The sequence below is a fragment of the Macrotis lagotis genome, chromosome 1 (genome assembly GCF_037893015.1).
Source record: "Macrotis lagotis isolate mMagLag1 chromosome 1, bilby.v1.9.chrom.fasta, whole genome shotgun sequence".
NCBI lineage: Eukaryota > Metazoa > Chordata > Mammalia > Peramelemorphia > Peramelidae > Macrotis > Macrotis lagotis.
In genome coordinates this window covers 499,840,506-499,860,276 of record NC_133658.1, presented here as the reverse complement: position 1 = coordinate 499,860,276, position 19,771 = coordinate 499,840,506, and the positions used below count along the sequence as shown (strand labels likewise).

The window sequence follows — 19,771 nt, the reverse complement described above, 5'->3', positions numbered from 1 at the left end:
CTCCAACATTTCTCACTTTTCTGTCATATTAATCAATCTGATAGGTGTCTGGTGGTATCTCAGAGTTATTTCAATTTGCCTTTCTCTACTAATAATGATTTAGAGTTATTTTTTCATATGACTATAGCTTTGATTTCTTCTGAAAACTACCTTTTGACCATTTATCAATTAGGGAATGGCTCTTATTTTTATATGATTGAATCAATTTCCTATGTATTTGAGAAATGAGACCTTTATCAGGTATACATGTAGAAATTTTTAATGCAATTTCTTTGTCTATTGTACCTTTTCACAAAGTGTAGTTTCAATTATTATCTCTTTTTTGTTAGTCTTATTTTTGTTTTTGCTTTCTCTGAGATCATGCTTACTACCCCTGTCTTTTTTTACTTCAGCTGAAGCATATTAGATTCTGTTCCAAGTCTTATTTTAACTCTATGTGTTCCTTTTTATTTCATGTGTCACTTTTAAACAACATATTATTGTATTCTAGTTGTTAATGCATTCTATTTACTTCCTTTTTATGGGTGAACTCATACCATTCCCATTCATAGTTAGCATTATTAACTGTTTATTCCCCTCCATCCAATTTTCTTATGTTTATCTTTCTCTTTTTATTCTTTTGCTACTCAAATGTCTGTTTTGTCTTTGACCATAGCATTCTTTAATACATGCTCCATTTTTATCACACTCTTTTATTGCTTTATCCCCTCCTATTTCCCTGAGTCAAACAGATTTTTATACCCAATTGAGTGTGTGTATATAAATATTCTCCTTTTTGATTCAATTCCATTGAGAATGAAGTCTTGTTCACTCCCACATTTCCCCTTCTACCATAAAAACTCATCTTTAAATTCCTCTTTTATTTGAGAAAAATTTCCAATTCTATGTCACCCTTCCCCCTTCTCCAGTGTATTCTTCTTTCTCACTCAATTCTTTTTGAAGATCATTCTAACCTAATCAAGTCACACTCATGCCCACTCTTTATGTAGACCCCTAATAAGGATAAAGTTCTTAAAAGTTACAAATATCAGAGCAGCTAGGTGGTGCAGTGGATAGACCCTGGAGTCAGGTGGACCAGAGTACAAATCTTGCACTCAGACACATAATAATTGCCTGGCTGTGGGACCTTGGGCATTGCCTTAAATAAATAAAAAATAATTTTTAAAAAAAGAAAAAAAGAAGTTACAAGTATCATTTCTCATATAGTAATGTAAAAAATTTAAATATTTTGAGTTCCTTATGATTTCTCTTTCATGTTTTCCTTTATATGTTTCTTTTAAATCTTTTGTTGAAAGGTCAGATTTTCTATTCATCTCTGGTCTTTTCGACAGGAATGCTTGAAACTTCTCTATTTCATTAAATATCTATTTTTTCCCCCAAAGGATTATACTCAGTTTTGTTGGTAGGTTATATTCTTGGTTACAATCCTAGCTCCTTTGCTTTCTAGAATATCATATTCAAAGTCTTCTATTCCTTTAATGTGGAAGCTGCTAACTAATGTGTGATCCTGACTGTATCTCCACAGTATTTGAATGATTTCTTTCTGCCTGTTTGAAGGAGAAATCCTTGACTTGGGACCTTTGGAATTTGGCTATAATATTCCTAGAAGTTTTCATTTTTTATGATTTCTTTCAGTAGATGATTAAAAGATTCTTTTAATTTCAATTGCAGAATTGGAAGATCTACCAGACTGGTGGTATTAGGTCAGCTTTATAATTTCTTGAAATATGATGTTTAAGTTTTATTTTATTAATGGTTTAAATTAATTCTCCTTTATCCATTTTCCAGGTCATTTGTTCTTCTAATTAGATATTATACATTTTCTTCTTTTTTTCTCACCTTTTTGAATTTGGGTTATTGTTCCTTTTTTGTCATTTATTTATTTATTTATTCTTATTTTGTACAAATAATGTTTTTTTATACATTTCTAAAATATTCTTGTTTAAGAGTAAACATAAAACCCCTCCCCCCCAAAATATAGACCTGCATGGGTGATAAAGGGGAGAAAAAATTAAAATTAAAAGAAAATAAAATTAATAATAATAATAATAATAATAGGTATGGTCAGGTGGCTCAGTGGAAAGAGCACTGGCCCCAGAGCCAGGAGCACCCAAACCCAAATCCGGCCCCAGGCACCCAACAATCACCCAGCTGTGCGACCCCATGTAAGCCACTCCAACCCCATTGCCCTGCAAAACACCCCCAAAAAAGACCCAAAATAAAATAATAATAATAATAATAATAATAATAATAATAATAATAATAATAATAGTAGGGGTGGGCAGGTGGTGGACAGAGCATTGGTCCTTGGGCCAGGAGCACCCAGGTCTAAATCCAGCCTGTGACACCTAACAATCACCCAGCTGTGCAGCCCCAGGCAGGCCACCCAACTCCTTTTGCCCAGCAACCCCCCTCAAAAAATAATAGTAATAGAATTGTGCTTCAGTCTGTGTTCCAACACCACCAGCTCTGTCATAGGTAGATCACACTTTTTATGATAAGTCCATCACAAAAGTTACTTCCATATTTTTCCACCGTTGCCATTGCTGATCGCAACTCCCTCCATTTGTATTTCTCTGTTACCATGTGCCATATTTTTCCTCTCCTTTCACTCTGACTCTGCTTGTAGGGCAGTTGAGTGACACAGCACACAGATCCCTGGCCCTGGGGCCAAGAGGCCCTGAGCCCACATACCACCCCTTAGGTCCAGCATCCACCTGGCCCTATAATCCCAGACAGGCCATCCAATCCCAGCCCCTTGCAAGAAGTAAAAAAGAAAATGTGTTATATCTGACCAGTCTCCCCCTATGGTCCATCCTCTCCTCCATCACTCACATGCCCCACTTTGCCCTGTCCCCCTTCTCTTCTTCTTACTCCAGATGTCTATACCCCATTGATTATATATATATATATATATATATATATATATATATGCTGTTTCCTCTCCTAGCCACCTCTGATGAGAGCAAAGATTCCCTCATTCCCCCTTGCCTTCCCCCTTCTATATCATTGCAATAGCTCATTGCAATAAAGAAAAATCTTATTATATGAAATATCTTAGCCTATGCCACATCTCCTTTTTCTTTCTTCCATTGTATTTCCCTTTTATCTATTGACTCCATTTTTACACCACAATATATCTTCAAATTCAGCTTTCTCCTGTACTTCATCTATAAAAGCTCCTTCTACCTGCTCTATTAAATGAGAAGGTTCATATGAGTATCATCAGTATCATTTTTCCATACAGGAATACATGCAGTTCATCATCGAGTCCCTCATATTTTCCCCTTCTCCTCCACTCTCTGTGTTTTGGCTGAGTCCTGTATTTGAAGATCAAACCTTTTGTTCAGCTTGTCCATTCCAACAGGAACATTTGAAATTCCCCTGGTTCACTTAAAGTCCATCTTTTTCCCTGGAAGAGGATGTTCAGTTTTGCTGGGTAGTTGATTCTCGGTTGCATTCTAAGCTCTTTTTGCCTTCTGGAATATTATATTCCAAGCCCCATGAGCTTTTAATGTAGTTGCTGCTAAGTCTTGTGAGATCCTGATTGCAGCTCCATGATATTTGAGTTGTATCCTTCTGGCTGCTTGTAATATTTCTTCTTTGACTTGGGAGTTCTGGAACTTAGCTATAATATTCCTGGGGTTTTTTTTTTTTTTGGATCTCTTTCTCGGGGAGATTGGTGAATTCTCTCCATTTCTATTTTGCCCTCTGCTTCTAGGATATCAGGGCAATTTTCCTGTAGTAATTCTTTAAAAATGATGTCAAGGCTCTTTTCCTGATCATGACTTTCAGGTATTCCAATAATTTTTAAATTATCTTTCCTAAATCTGCTTTTCATATCAGTTGTTTTTTCAATGAGATGTTTCACATTTTCTTCTAATTTTTCATTCTTTTGGTTTTTAAGAATTGTGTCCTGATTTCTTGTAAAATCAGCCATCTCCCTCAGTTCCATTCTTTGTCTGAAGGATTTGTTCTCCTCAGAGATTTATCTTATCTCTTTTTTCCATCTGGCCAATTTTGCTTTTTAAAAGCATTTTTCTCCTCAATAATGTTTTGAACTGTTTTATCCATTTGACCTATGCTGGTTTTTAGCATGTTATTTTCTTCAGCATTTTTTTGGATCTCCTTGACTAAGCTCTTGACCTCTTTTTCATGTTTTTCCTGCATCTCTCTTATTTCTTTTCCCAATTTTTCTTTTATCTCCCTCACTTGATTTTCAAAGTTTTTTTTTTGAGCTTTGTCATAGCCTGACACCAGTTTCTATTTTTCATAAAGTCTTTAGATGCAGGAGCTTGTGCTTCCTCATCTTCAGATGGAGTGTTTTGATCCTTCTTGGGCTCACAGGCAAAGTATTTCTCAGTGGTGTTCCTCTTTTTCGATGCTTACTCATTTCTCCAGCCTGTGCCTGGTTTTGGGGTGCTTCCTGAGCTTTTGAGTATTATTGAAACTCCCCCCCCCCCCCCCACAAGGAGCTCCATGTGTGAGGTTCTGTCTTTTCTCCTGGTCTGTGAATGACCACAAGCACACTCTTTTGCCACAGTACTAAGGTGGGGGAGGCCCTGCTGTTCTATTGGGGGCCCTAGACTGTGATCAGGATCTGAATGTGGTCAGAGCCCCAGAGTACTGTTCCAGGGACAGAGGACAGAGCTAGGAAGTCTCTCTCCACTCCCCTCCATAGGTTCAGCATTCATGTCCTGGGGGCTCCTTCTTACCGGCTTCTACTTCTGGTTCCTGGATCTGGGCTGTGCTGGCCACACTGCTTGCTGTGTGCCCTGAGGGCTGGGCTTCATTTGCTCGCTCTGGCAGAGGTCCCCCCCCCCCACTGATTCCCCAAGTTATGCCCCATGCTCCCTGGGGTGTAAGTCAGGAAACATCCCCCGCTGCTGTGAGTTGCGGCTCCCAGTGCCCTGGGGCTGCCTCTGGGAGGCTGAAGTTCCTTTGCTCTGGGGGGCCACCCCTCTGGTGGGTCACCCCTCCGACCCCATGGAGATGAGCTTTTCCGCTCTTTTCCAGATTACCTTGGCTTGGCGAACTACCTCACTGCATTCCTCTGTGGGTTCTGTCTCTCGAAAATTTAGTTAAGAGTCCTTAGTTTATAAGTTTTGAGCTAGAGCACCTAAGAGAAAAACCTCTCCTGTTGCCATCTTGGCTCCACCCCTGGTTTATTGTTCCTTGATGTTTTTATAAAGTCATTTGCTTCCACTTGCACAATTCTAAGGAATTATTTTCTTCATTGAAATTTTGTACCTCTTTTTTCATTTGGTCAATTCTGTTTTTTTTAAGGAATTTTTTCTTCAGTGAATTTTGATACTCCCTTTTTCATTTGGTCTATTCTGTTTTTTAGGGAATTAAAATTGGCCATCAAGCCATTTCTATTTTCAGTTGATTTTTTTTGGTAAGGCAATGGGGTTAAATGACTTGCCCAAGGTCACACAACTAGGTAATTATTAGGTGACTGAGGCTAGATTTGAATTCAGGTCCTCCTGATTCCAGGGCCAGTGCTCTATTTACTGTACCATCTATCTGTCCCATTTCTGTTTTTTTAAAGTGTTATTTTTTTCAATATCTTTTTGTGTCTATTTTACCAAGTTGTTTATGCTCTTTTCATAATTTATTATATCACTGTCATTTCGTTTCCCAATTTTTCTTTTACTATTCATATCTCATCCTTTAGCTCTTCCAGAAATTCTTATTGGGAGTGTATCCAATTTGCATTCTTCTTGCTGCTTTTGGTTTTAGTTGTTCCATGCTGTTATTTAAGGAATTTATGTCTTGGTCTTTCCTACTTTTTATGGTCATGTTCTTTTGCTTTTGTTATTTGCTCAATTTTTGTAAACTATTTCTTAACTTTGAACTTTATGTTAAGGTTGAGTTATGCTTACCTGGTGTTGGGAAAGCATTGTGTCAAACTTCAGAATTTTTTGTACTGCTCTTTTCAAAACTAGATTTGGGGGATCTGCAAGTTTTCAGTGCTTGCAAAGTGGTGTGATATGGAGAGAGGTGTGCTCACTGATTTCTTTGTCTGTCTTCTAGTCTTTACCCTGTAGCCACAAGTGCTAGTTCTTCAATCTGGAACTGTGACCTAGAACTGCTTATGGATAATAGAGATGACAATCAGTGCCAGATACACCCAATGATAACAAAAGTTTGTTTTTCTGATCAATTGTATAAGATCCTTCTTATTTGAAGTTTGAGAGAGCAGTTGCTTTCAAGGCCTGCAACTATTGCTACTGCTACATGCATGTGCTTCACAAAGGCCTCCACCCTGTTATCACAGACCTCTTTTATCAATCTCTTAAATTGACTTGTACAAGAAACCTGTCTGACCTGACTTTTTATCTATTCTGTCAAGCCACAATTTAATTTGAAGTGATATTTTATAGGGGTTCTTTTGGGAGGGGATGTTGGGGAGTTGGGTTTCTGCCTGTATTCCACCACCTTGGCTTTGCCCTAACATAATATTTTAAAAGAAAGAACAGAGAAAAGAAAATGATCAGCAAAACTGATCAACAAACACATCAGAAAAGTCTGAAAAACATATGTAATATATCAGACTGGTGGACCTCCCACCTCTGCAAGGTTGTGCTATTGGGAATATTTTTTGTAATTTTGCAATATTCACTTTTGATTTGTGTGTGTGTGTGTGTGTGTGTGTGTGTGTGTGTGTTTCTATTACATTGTTGTTAAGTCATTATATGTATTCTATTCTTTTTTTAAATTTTTTATTAAAGATATTATTTGAGTTTTACAATTTTCCCCCAATCTTGCTTCCTTCCCCCCACCCCCACCCCACAGATAGCACTCTGTCAGTCTTTACTTTGTTTCCATGTTGTACCTTGATCCAAATTGGGTGTGATGAGAGAGAAATCATATCCTTAAAGAGAACAGAATTCTCAGAGGTAACCAGATCAAACAATAAGACATCTGGGTTGTTTTTTTCCGAATTAAAGGGAATAGTCCTTGTACTTTGTTCAAACTCCACAGCTCCTTATCTGGATACAGATGGTACTCTCCTTTGCAGACAGCCAAAAATTGTTCCCAATTGTTGCGCTGATGGAATGAGCAAGTCCTTCAAGGTTGAACATCATCCCCATGTTGCTGTTAGGGTGTACAGTGTTTTTCTGGTTCTGCTCATCTCACTCAGCATCAGTTCATGCAAATCCCTCCAGGTTTCCCTGAAATCCCATCCCTCCTGGTTTCTAATAGAACAATAGTGTTCCATGACATACATATACCACAGTTTGCTAAACCATTCCCCAATTGAAGGACATTTACTGGATTTCCAATTCTTTGCCACCACAAACAGGGCTGCTATAAATATTTTTATACAAGTAATGTTTTTACCCTTTTTCCTCATCTCTTCAGGGTATAGACCCAGTAGTGGTATTGCTGGGTCAAAGGGTATGCACATTTTTGTTGCCCTTTGGGCATAGTTCCAAATAGCTCTCCAGAAGGGTTGGATGAGTTCACAGCTCCACCAACAGTGTAATAGTGTCCCAGATTTCCCACATCCCTTCCAACAATGATCATTATCCTTCCTGGTCATACTGGCCAATCTGAGAGGTGTGAGGTGGTACCTCAGAGAAGCTTTAATTTGCATTTCTCTAATAATTAATGATTTAGAGCATTTTTTCATATGGCTATGGATTGCTTTGATCTCCTCATCTATAAATTGCCTTTGCATATCCTTTGACCATTTGTCAATTGGGGAATGGTTTTTTGTTTTAAAAATATGACTCAGTTCTCTGTATATTTTAGAAATGAGTCCTTTGTCAGAATCATTAGTTGTAAAGATTGTTTCCCAATTTACTACTTTTCTTTTGATCTTGATTACATTGGTTTTATCTGTGCAAAAGCTTTTTAATTTAATGTAATCGAAATCATCTAATTGGTTTTTAGTGATGTTCTCCAACTCTTCCTTAGTCATAAACTGTTCCCCTTTCCATAGATCTGACAGGTAGACTAGTCCTTGATCTTCTAATTTGTTTATAGTATTGTTTTTTATGTCTATGTCCTGTAACCATTTGGATCTTATCTTGGTAAAGGGTGTGAGGTGTTGGTCTAATCTAAGTTTCTTCCATACTAACTTCCAATTATCCCAGCAGTTTTTATCAAAGAGGGAGTTTTTATCCCGGTGGCCTGACTCTTTGGGTTTATCAAACAGCAGATTACTAAAATCCTCTCCTGCTTTTACACCTAGTCTATTCCACTGGTCCACCACTCTATTTCTTAGCCAATACCAAACAGTTTTGATGACTGATGCTTTATAATATAATTTTAGATCGGGTAGTGCTAAGCCACCTTCGTTTGCATTTTTTTTTCATTAAGCTCCTGGCAATTCTTGACTTTTTATTTCTCCATATGAATTTTACTTACAATTTTTTCTAACTCATTAAAGTAATTTTTTTGGAATTTTGATTGGTAGGGCACTAAACAGATAGTTTAGTTTTGGTAGAATTGTCATTTTTATTATATTAGCTCTCCCTATCCATGAGCTGTTGATATTTGCCCAGTTATTTAAATCTGATTTAATTTGTGTGAGAAGTGTTTTATAATTGTTTTCAAAAAGATTCTGAGTCTGTCTTGGCAAATAGACTCCCAAGTATTTTACACTGTCTGAGGTTACTTTGAATGGGATTTCTCTTTCTAGCTCTTCCTGCTGTTTCTTGCTAGTCACATATAGGAAAGTTGAGGATTTATGGAGGTTTATTTTATAACCTGTAACTTTGCTAAAATTGCTAATTGTTTCCAGTAGTTTTTTGGATGATTTCTTGGGATTCTCTAGGCAGATCATCATGTCATCTGCAAAGAGTGAGAGTTTTGTCTCTTCCTTCCCCATTCTAATTCCTTTAATTTCTTTTTCTTCTCTAATTGCTGATGCTAACATTTCTAATACAATATTGAATAGTAGTGGTGATAATGGGCACCCTTGTTTAACCCCTGATCTTATTGGGAACGGCTCTAGCCTCTCCCCATTGAGTATAATGCTTGTTGATGGTTTCAGATAGATACTGCTAATTATTTTAAGGAACAGTCCATTTATTCCTACACTCTCTAGTATTTTTAATAGGAATGGATGCTGTACTTTGTCAAACGCTTTTTCAGCATCTATTGATATGATCATATGGTTTCTGATAGGTTTGTTATTGATAGAATTGAGTATAATAACAGTTTTCCTAATATTGAACCAAACCTGCATTCCTGGAATAAATCCTACTTGATCGTAATGTATTATCCTAGTGATGACTTGTTGTAGTTGTTTTGCTAAGATTTTATTTAGGATTTTTGCATCTATATTCATCAGGGAAATAGGTCTATAATTTTCTTTCTCTGTTTTAACTCTTCCTGGTTTAGGTAGCAGTACCATATTGGTTTCATAGAAAGAGTTAGGCAGAGTTCCATCTTTCCCTATTTTTCCAAAGAGTTTATATAGGATTGAAACCAATTGTTCCTTAAATGTTTGGTAGAATTCACTTGTGAATCCATCAGGTCCTGGAGATTTTTTTTAAGGAGTTCACTAATGACTTGTTGAATTTCTTTTTCTGAGATAGGGTTGTTCAGGTATTTGATCTCTTCTTCATTTAACCTGGGGAACTTATATTTTTGTAAATATTCATCTATTTCACTTAGATTATCAAATTTATTGGCATAAAGTTGGGCAAAATAATTTCAAATTATTACTTTAATTTCCTCCTCATTGGTGGTGAGTTCACCTTTTTCATTTATAATACTAACAATTTGGTTTTCTTCTTTCTTTTTTTTTAATAAAACTGATGAGAGGTTTATCAATTTTATTGGTTTTTTTCATAATACCAACTTTTGGTTTTATTTATTAATTCAATAGTTTTTTTGCTTTCAATTTTATTAATTTCTCCTTTAATTTTTAAAATTTCTAATTTGGTATTTGATTGGGGATTTTTGATTTGTTCTTTCTCTAATTTTTTTAGTTGCATGTTTAGTTCATTGATTTCCTCTTTCTCCAATTTATTCATATAAGCATTTAGAGCTATAATATATCCCCTGAAAGTTGCTTTGAATGAATCCCATAGGTTTTGGTATGTTGTTTCATTATTATCATTATCTAGGATAAAATGTTTAATTCTTTCTATAATTTGTTTTTTGGTCCACTCATTTTTTAAGATGAGGTTATTCAGTTTCCAATTTGCTCTGGGTCTATATCTCCTTGGCCCAGTATTGCATATGACTTTTATTGCATTGTGATCTGAGAAAGATGTATTCACTATTTCTGCCTTTCTGCAGTTGATCATTAGGTTTTTATGTCCTACTACATGGCCACTTTTTGTATAAGTTCCATGTACTACAGAGAAAAAGGTATATTCCTTCCTATCCCCATTCAGTTTCCTCCATAAGTCTACCATATCTAATTTTTCTAACAATCTATTTACCTCCCTAATTTCTTTCTTGTTTGTTTTATGATTTGATTTATCTAGATCTGATAGCGGGAGGTTGAGGTCTCCTACTAGTAGAGTTTTGCTGTCTATGTCTTCCTGTAATTCTTTCAGCTTCTCCTCTAAGAATTTGGGTGCTGTCCCACTGGGTGCATATATATTCAATATTGAAATGACTTTATTGTCTATGGTACCTTTTAGGACAATAAAGTTTCCTTCCTTATCTCTTTTAACGCTATCTATTTTTGCTGCTGCTTTATCTGAGATAAGGATTGCTACCCCTGCTTTTTTTACTTCAGCTGAATCAAAATATATTTTGCTCCAACTTTTTACCTTTACTCTATATGTATCTCTCTGCTTCAAATGAGTTTCTTGTAAGCAGCATATTGTAGGATTCTGGTTTTTAATCCACTCTGCTATTTGTTTACATTTTAAGGGAGAGTTCATCCCATTCACATTCAAGGTTATGATTACTAATTCTTTATTGACCTCTGTGCTATCTTCCCTCTGTTTGTATTTTTCCCCCTTTCCCCCTCTTTTATCCATATTCCCCAGTATTTTTTTGAATACCACCCCCTTCAGTGTGTTTGCCTTCCTATATCACACCCTCCCCTTTCTTTCCCCTTTCCCTGTTCCCTTCCCTTCCTTTTGTTATTTCCCCTTATTTCCTCCACTCCCCTTTCCTTTCTCTGTCCCCCCTCCCCTTTTCCCCTTTTAATTCTTGAAAGGTTAGATGTTTTATAAGTTAACTGAGTATGTGTAGGTTGACTTTAAGCCAAGTCTGATGAGAAGAAGATTCAGGTATTTCTCCTCTACTCCCTTCTTCCCCTCTATTACCATAGGTTTTTTGTACCTCTTAGTGTAATGAGATTTGTCCCATTCAATCCCCTCCCTCCTCCTGTCTCTTTCCTGTCACCCTTTTTTAGGGAGGTAGTGTATTTGTTTTTTTGATCATTCTATCTAAGTCATAGAAAATTCTGAGTGTCTGTCCCTTCTAGTTCAGTATATTCTGTTGAATAGTCAAAATTCCTGAGAGTTATTAGAGTCTTTCTCCCCAGTGGAGTTAAAGCCAGTTACATCCCATTAGATATCAGTGTCATGGATAGGTCATGGATGTCCATCATTTCTGGCTAGGTATATTCTCTCTGTTAGAGTTACATTTCTCAGGATTTATGAGAGTCTCTAACCCCCCCCCCCCCCCCCATGCTAGGATATAGCCAGTTTCAACTTGCTGGATTGCATTTTTTTCCTTTTACCACCCCCCCTTTTTTTTTTTTTTTTACCTTTTCATGTGTCTCTTGAACCTCCTGTTTGATATCCAAATTTTCTGTTTAGCTCTGGTCTTTTCATCAGAAATTTTTGGAATTCTTCCATTTCATTAAATGTCCATCTTTTTCCCTGGAAGAGAAGGCTCAGCTTTGCCGGAAAGTAGATTCTTGGCTGCATTCCAAGCTCCCGTGCTCTTTGAAATATCTAGTTCCAGGCCTTTCGATCCCTTAAAGTTGATGCAGCCAGATCCTGCGTGATCCTTACTGTGGCTCCTTGATATTTAAATTGTTTCTTTCTGGCTGCTTGCAGAATTTTCTCTTTTATCTGATAGTTCTGGAGTTTGGCCACAACATTCCTTGGTATTTTCATTTTAGGATCTTTTTCTGGTGGGGATCGATGTACTCTTTCAATAATTACTTTGCCCTCGGATTCCATGATGTCAGGGCAGTTTTCCATCACTAGATCCTGTAATATTAAGTCCAGGCTTTTTTTCTCTTCAATGTTTTCAGGAAGTCCTATAGTTTTCAGGTTTCCCCTCCTCAATCTATTCTCGAGGCCAGTGATTTTGTTGATGAGGTATTTCACATTTGCTTCTATTTTTTCTATTTTTTGATTTTGTTTAACTGACTCTTGCTGTCTCGTGGAGTCATTAGTTTCTGTAGACTCCATTATTTTTTGGGGGGAGGAGTTTTCTTCATTAACCGTTTCCAATTGGTCAATTCTACTTTTGAAAGAGCTTTCCATTTGACCAATTGAGGTTTTGAGAGAATTAATTTCTTTTTGCACTTGCTCATTTGAGGATCTGAGAGAATTGTTCTCATTTTGTGATTGTCCAATTCTACTTTCTAAGGTTTTGTTTTCTTGTTGCAAGGTATTAATTGTCTCTCCCAAATTTTCCAGTTGATTTTTAAACTCCTTCCTTATTTCTTCAAGGAAGTCTTTAAGTGCTGGAGACCAGATTGTATTCTCCTCAGAGGTTCCAGGTCTCTCTGGGTTGGGGTCTTTCCCTTCCAGAAATTTTTCTATGGATCCACCTTTCCGCTGACCCTTCTTCATTATGCTAAGACCTTGAGTTGGGGGGGGCTGGTTCACCTGGACTTGTGATCTCTAAAGGCTTTACTGAGTGCAGTTCCTCTGGCTGCCCAGTAGGAGGAGCTGGTTGCCCTCTCTGGGGTATCTGTGACCTTGGTTGCGAGGCCTTCTCTCTTTGCTTGAGGGAAGGAATTGGAGTTATTGAATTCTTTTGCCTTCAATCAATGGTGGGCTTTACCCTGGCCTGAGGTCATTCCTCAGCTGGGCTGGTTCTTCTGCTCACACACCTGGGCCTGAGGCAGACGTAATTTTCATTTGTTTTGGAGGAGGCCTCAGTGCAATGGAGGCGTGGGCTCAGAGTTTCTCAGACCTGAGGAGCCCAGGGATGGTGTCCGCAGCTGTCCTGCACCGGACCTCTCCCCTCAGCCCCTTCCCCAAGCTCCAGGGGGACAGCCCCAACACCAGCGCCTCTGCTTCCTCGCGCACCCCCCTTTGTCCAGCTCCACCGCTGATCCAGCAGGTCCCGCTCTCGGTCCCTCAGACTCCCGGTTCCGATTCAGCTGTTGGTCTGGCTGATCTTCCCTGGGAGCTCAGACTCACCTGCCAGTACTCAGCCAAGGCTGCTGCGGGAGACAAATCCTGAGGTAGATTTTCCTCTCCTGGCTTTTCTTTCTGGGTTTCCTGGTTCGGATTTCTTTTAAGAGGTTTGTTTCATGTGATAGATGGGGAAGAGATCAGGAGACTTTAGAACTGTGCCTGTCTTCTCTCCGCCATCTTGGCCGGGATCTGTATTGTTTTCTTGTCTCTGCTTTCTTCACTCTGAATGAATTCATGTAAAGTCTTTTTTATGCTTTTCCACATTCATCATAATTTCTTAGAGCATAGTAATATTTTAAAGAAATTGATGAGGGGTGGCTAGGTGGCGTAGTCGATAAAACACCAACCCTGGAGTCAGGAGTACCTGGGTTCAAATCCAGTCTCAGACACTTAATAATTACCTAGCTGTGTGGCCTTGGGCAAGCCACTTAACCCAATTCATGTAATTTTGACCATTCCCCAATTAATGGGCATTTACTTTGTTTCCATATCTTTGCTGTACAGCAAAATGCTGCTATAAATATTTTTGTATATATGAGGATACTAGCTGTATTCTAGAGACTCTTGATCAAAGGATATGGATTTTTTGATCACTTCTTTGTAAGAATTCCAAATTGTTTTCCAAAATGACTGTACCAATTTAGAACTTCACCAATGCATTAGTGTACTTATTTTCCCACAACTGCTTCAGCATAATTTTTTTCTTACAACTTCCTTATATATTCCTGATTTCATCAATTGATCCTATCAGTCTTACTTCCCTATATCTAGTCTCCCTTTCTAAGTTACACTCCATGAACAACTAAGCAACAAGTTTTTATTAATTGCCTATTATGTGCTAACATTGGAGATATAAAGAAAGGCAAAGACAATCCATGTCCTCAAGAACTTTATAATCTAATGGTGGTAGTAGAAAAATGAAAGGCTATCTTACATTAGGTGCCTTTATATCCTCTCCACTTTTTCTTCTAAACCAGGGGTTTCCTAAACTTGATTTTCTTTTTAACATTTTAATAACTATCTCTATATAATTAATTTTTTCTAGCAGTACATATTTCATTTTCTGCATTTCAAAAATATTGTTTTGTGAAGGTATCCATAGGCTTTCTAGCTAAAGAAGTCCATGACACACTCTATCTTATATTTTCTTCTCTTTTTGTCCTATTTTAATTCACTGAGTGATCTCATCAGCTCTAGTGATTTCAACAGACTCTATATCCATCTATATATATAGAATATATCCATCTATATATGTATGTGTGTAAATATACATATATATTTATATGTGTATGAAATTAAAAATCTTGAATCACCAACTGCTCAAATATATTAAATCACATTTAATAATTTCAAATTTAATATATTTAAGAAAAAACTCATCATTCATTTCTACATACACCCAATTTACCCTTCTTCCTCCATGTGACTATTGAGGATACTGCCACCTATCAGTCACCTAAGATGTTAATTTGGCACCATCCTCTATTCTGTACTTTCACTTCTCATGTCCAATCCATTGCTTGTATATGTACCTTTTTACATACATGACTACTACCATACTTCAGACCTTCATCAACTCTCATCTCAATGATTTCCAGGACCCATCAGTTGATCTCCTTTCCACAAGTCTCTCCTCACTCCAAGTCATCTTCCTATCTGCTGCCATAGTGATAATCCAAGAGCATAAATCTGACTACATCACTCCTGGTATGACAGCAGTTTCCTGATACAGTTCCCTTTACCCTGATACAGCTTTCTTCCCATACACAAACCCCACACATTTTTCTTCTGGTTCCATATTCCCGAGGACCTTCTCGGCCAAAGCTTCCTTCCCTCATAAAAATCTTTTTGGCTCTAGTTTCTCTGATGTAGCTTCCTGATTTAGGGCCAATAATAAGCCATAGCCATTTGGGCTCTGGGTCTCTCAGATGAGGCCCAAGACCATGGAAATAAGTCTCTACCAGCTGACTGACTGACTAGATGACTTTCCAGATAGAGATGAGGGGATCCATGTCCAGAGAAGTTTTATACCATTGTATCTTTGCTGCCTCTCAGCCAAAACTCTGCAAGCTCTTTTCTTACCTATGCCTTTTGCCTTTTAGTTTCCCGATTTTCTCTCAAGTCTCATTTCATCCTATATTCTACACTAGACCTTTCTCAGTTTCTTCAGCTGCTAATGCCTTTCCCTTTGAGATCATTTTCCATCTACTATGTAAATTTCTTGCATGTACCTAGTTATTTATCCTTTTTCCCTGCCTTTGAGTTATGAGCCCCTTGAAAGCATGATCTGTTTTTTTTTTTATTTTTCTTTATATCCTCAATGTTTAACATAGTGCCTAGCACAAAGGATATAATAATTGGATTTTTTAATTGAGTGATAGCTTAATTTTATATCTAGTTATATTTGAACTTTATAATCACTATGATTTGTTGATAAATGAAGGGAAAACATTTATTAAGCTCTTGTTATACAGAATCAACACTTCCAAATTGTGGTATCAGAGAAGACTTTTGAGAGTCCTTTGGACAGGAAGGAGATCAAATAAGTCAATATTTAAAGAAATTAATTCATATTATTCACTGAAAAGTCAAATACTAAAGCTAAAGCTTAAATTCTTTGGCCGCATTATGAGAAGGTAGAACTCATTAGAAAAGACCCTGACATTGGGAAAAGGGGACTGCAAAGAATGAAGTGGATTGATAGTATCATGAAAACAATGAACATGAACTTGGACAGACTTTGAGAGATAGGATAAAAGGGCCAAGGAGTTGGACATGACTGAACAACTGAACAAGGCTACCAAACCCCATATTAAATGCCATGAAAACAAATAAAAAATGAATTATCAATCTCTGCTCTTAAGAAAGTTGCCTTCTAAATAGAGAGAGAACCAATATAGGAGATTTGTGCCTAGGGAAGGATCTAGATCAGTCATGGTCAAGATTTCAAGTCATAGGAATGACAGAAACAAGGAAAAAGGAAATAATATAAATATTATTTCATTTAATCCTCTTAATAACTTTGGGAGCTTGGTGCTATTATTATTATTATTCCCATTTTACTGTTGAGAAAAACCAAAGGTAAACAAGTAACTTGATCAGGGGGTCTCATAGCTAACAATTGTCTGAGGCTGCATTGAACTCAAATCTTCCTGAGTACTCTACCCTGGCACTCTATGTATCCCTATACCACCTAATTTCCTGAAAAGAGTGACTCTTGGCAGCAGGAACAAATATGGATTCAAAAGAAAATCCTGGAAGTTGGGAATGAAGTTCAGAGGTTACAGTTCAGTAACCCACCTAGTAAAGACTGAGCCTGAAAACCCAACAAAATGAGAGGATACTAGAGTACTAAAATTCCAGAGGCAGGAGTAGCCTTGACCACATATGATTTCTATATATTGCTTCTCAACCAAGTACTCAAGTTTGTGTCCACTGTTCTCATTGTCACCAAATGTATTTATGGGACATCAAGCCCAAGGCTTTTGGGGGAATGCTTTATTACTATTCTATCTTAGGAAATATGTACCTGTTTTAAGCTATGACTTTAGGACTGGGGAATCTACAGAATTCCTTTCAACTTTATGTTGTATCCATACTAGACAACCCAATTTAGCATGCACCCTGGTTGGGATAGTATCTTTAGAGAGATAGTGTTACAATAGCTACCAGCTATCCAGGAAAAATTAGACAAGTTTGGCATAAGATGATAATGATTTAACAAGTTTAAAAAAGGAATTTGTGTGCTGTTTTTGATTGTTTTAAGAATTACAATTTTTTTAAACTTATGGTAAGTATCTTTCAGCATTGAACCCTTTGCTTTGCCATTCATGCACATAAACCTGAGAGCCCAAATTAAAAGTCCAAAGTATCTTCTTCCTTTTCAGTTAACAATGATAAGAATAAGTTAGTTAGGATTTTCAGTAAAATTAATATATTGCTGTAGCAATGGATGCTGAAATTTTTTAGAGTTTCTATCAAATCTACTCTCTAAGTTATTATTAAATTTGATTTATTTTTGATAGCATTGTAATTCCTTGAAGTATCAGAATATGTGCTGTATTAATTTTTATGATGCTCTTTATAAGATTTTTGTACCTTAAGTTTCATGGAAAACTAATAGATAACTGCCCTTTGCATAGTGCTTCAAATACAATAATTTGCATCATTTTTATTGACTAATCTTTGAGGTAGATAGTTTTAATATTGCTAATCTCAGTTTTTCAGATGAATAAATTGAGAACCAGAATGTGAACTTCATAAAGGCACAAAACTGGTAATTACAGAAAATGGATTTCTCTTCTAACACCAAGTGCTCAAATATTTATTTTAAATTATCACATTATTTCTTATGCTTTCAACATCTATAATTTTAACTTGTTATATTTTTCATTCTTATAGGACATCTACTTGGACTATCTCATGATGATTCTAAATTTTGTGAGGACAACTACGGCTCCATGGATGACAAACGCTTAATGTCTTCCATCCTAACTAGCATTGATGCTTCCAAACCCTGGTCTAAATGTACCTCAGCAACCATTACAGAATTCTTGGATGATGGTCATGGTATGTATTGTTTCAGTTCAAACTGTATATGAAACAGTCCACTTAGTTTCTCATGAACATTGTATTATTTTATATCCATGTAATTTGAAGTTTTCAATAAATTTGAGTTAATCATCACAATAGAGTAATAGAGGAAAGATAAAATTCTAACCTCATTGGTTATATAAGGATGGTAATTTACTTTTGGATTGAAAATATTGAAGGGAATCATTAAATACTTCAATATTGCTTTGAAAGCCTGGATTTTATTCTCACTTTCACCACTGTCTTCCTTTGAGACTTTTTGCAGATATCTGAGAAATACATAAACTAAATGTTAGGAACCTTAAAGAGCATGTAGCTAAACCCATACCTAAGCAATAATCCATTTTATAGCATCAAAGATAAGTGGTCATTCAGTCTCTGTTTGAAGAGTTCCAGGGATGTACTTGATATTAAATTGGACTGGAGTTTAAATAAACCTATCAGTAGCTGTGTTTTGGGTATGGTCTCTCTCAACAGTTCTGAATGCACTTAGCTATACTTGTTACTTCATCCATATCTAGCCATTGTGACATATGCCCAAAAGTTACTATTCCAACTCTTATCCACACTAATGAATGGAGCTTCAGGGTGGCTATTATGTTCCCTCACGACTCAAGGGGTATCTTTGACAAGTTGTAGAATATGTTTTCTAATGCTATTTGTCTTATTCATTATCAGATCCATCAGATTTATATAGTTTTTTAAAAAACATATTTACTAAGCTCAAATAGCAAGAACATTAGTAAAAAAAAATTCCCATATTCTTTCCCACAAAATGTCTGTAACAAACTCTCCCACAAGTATACTGAGTCCAGGAGAAAGTAGAATCAAACTTGTAATACACATGGAACAAAAGGATAACATAGCTCCTGGAAGTTCTTTTACTAGAATCCTCAAGATAGTCCCATAGGTGTGGAACAGTTTTTCTGTGGAAATCTGCTCTTTGTAGAGCCTTTAATCTATATCCAGTGAATCCTTGGCTCCTGATGCAGCCTCTATCTGCTGATTTGGTCTGGTGATTTTGCTATGATGCCAATGGGAAAGTGGCGTATCCTCTAGATACTCAGAGTTTACAAGTCAAGGAAGTAGTGGGAGGGAAGGAGGAGGAGAAAAGATCAAGACATTGTTCTGAGAGAAATCAACTCTTTCTCAGGGACTAATTAGAAATACTTCTTCACTTACTTGAATCTCTAAGGTTCCAAACCTTACTAAATTAGAACAGACTTCCTGTCTCACCTATGCTTTTTATTTATTCAAAGGGGGGGGGGAAGGGAATGTTTATACCTAATGAGTGAAAAAGAAAGGTTTTCACCAAAAATGTATTAGGTATTTTATTATTTAAATAGGCATCTTGTTACTTATTTGAAGTGAGGTTGGGTAACTGATGATTAGTTCAGTAATTCTCCATCTTTTACATCCTTTAATCCATGAAGATGACATTAGAAATTTTTATAAATACTTTAGAAAAATCTAAATAATTTATTTAGAGTTATTTGTTGCTTATATTATTAAAAGGTAGGAAACAATTATTTTGTTTTTATTGACCCATCTATTATTAACTTTCAGAATGGTTTCATTGTAGTAAGGAAACCATTTCCAGGTATATCTATAGGATGGTGAATTAGCTTCTTTCCTTCCCTCTCCATAAGAACAAAAAGGAAGATTTTTTTCAAAATGACTTATAAGAAAAATTTATGGGCTTTAAAGAATAGAAATGGAAAAAACATAATCCATGGTTTGTAAGACTATAAACACTTTAAGTTTTCTAAATAAAACTTAGGTTTATCTTGGTGAGTACGAAGGCAGAAAATGCTTTATTAATATGTCACAAATTTGTGAATAACTATTATACTATAATAAGAAAATAA

The 19,771-nt window shown here is 36.5% G+C and overlaps 1 protein-coding gene across 2 annotated transcripts in view; it reads left to right on the top strand.

The window, feature by feature from the left end:
* The window catches only part of ADAMTS5 (ADAM metallopeptidase with thrombospondin type 1 motif 5), a 91,163-nt gene that overhangs the window by 27,811 nt on the left and 43,581 nt on the right, over positions 1-19,771 (top strand). For both annotated transcript variants that reach the window (XM_074213949.1, XM_074213950.1), the window contains one exon: positions 17,712-17,879. In XM_074213949.1, coding sequence (XP_074070050.1) covers positions 17,712-17,879 — 168 coding nt within the window. The remainder of the gene's footprint in view (positions 1-17,711; positions 17,880-19,771) is intronic.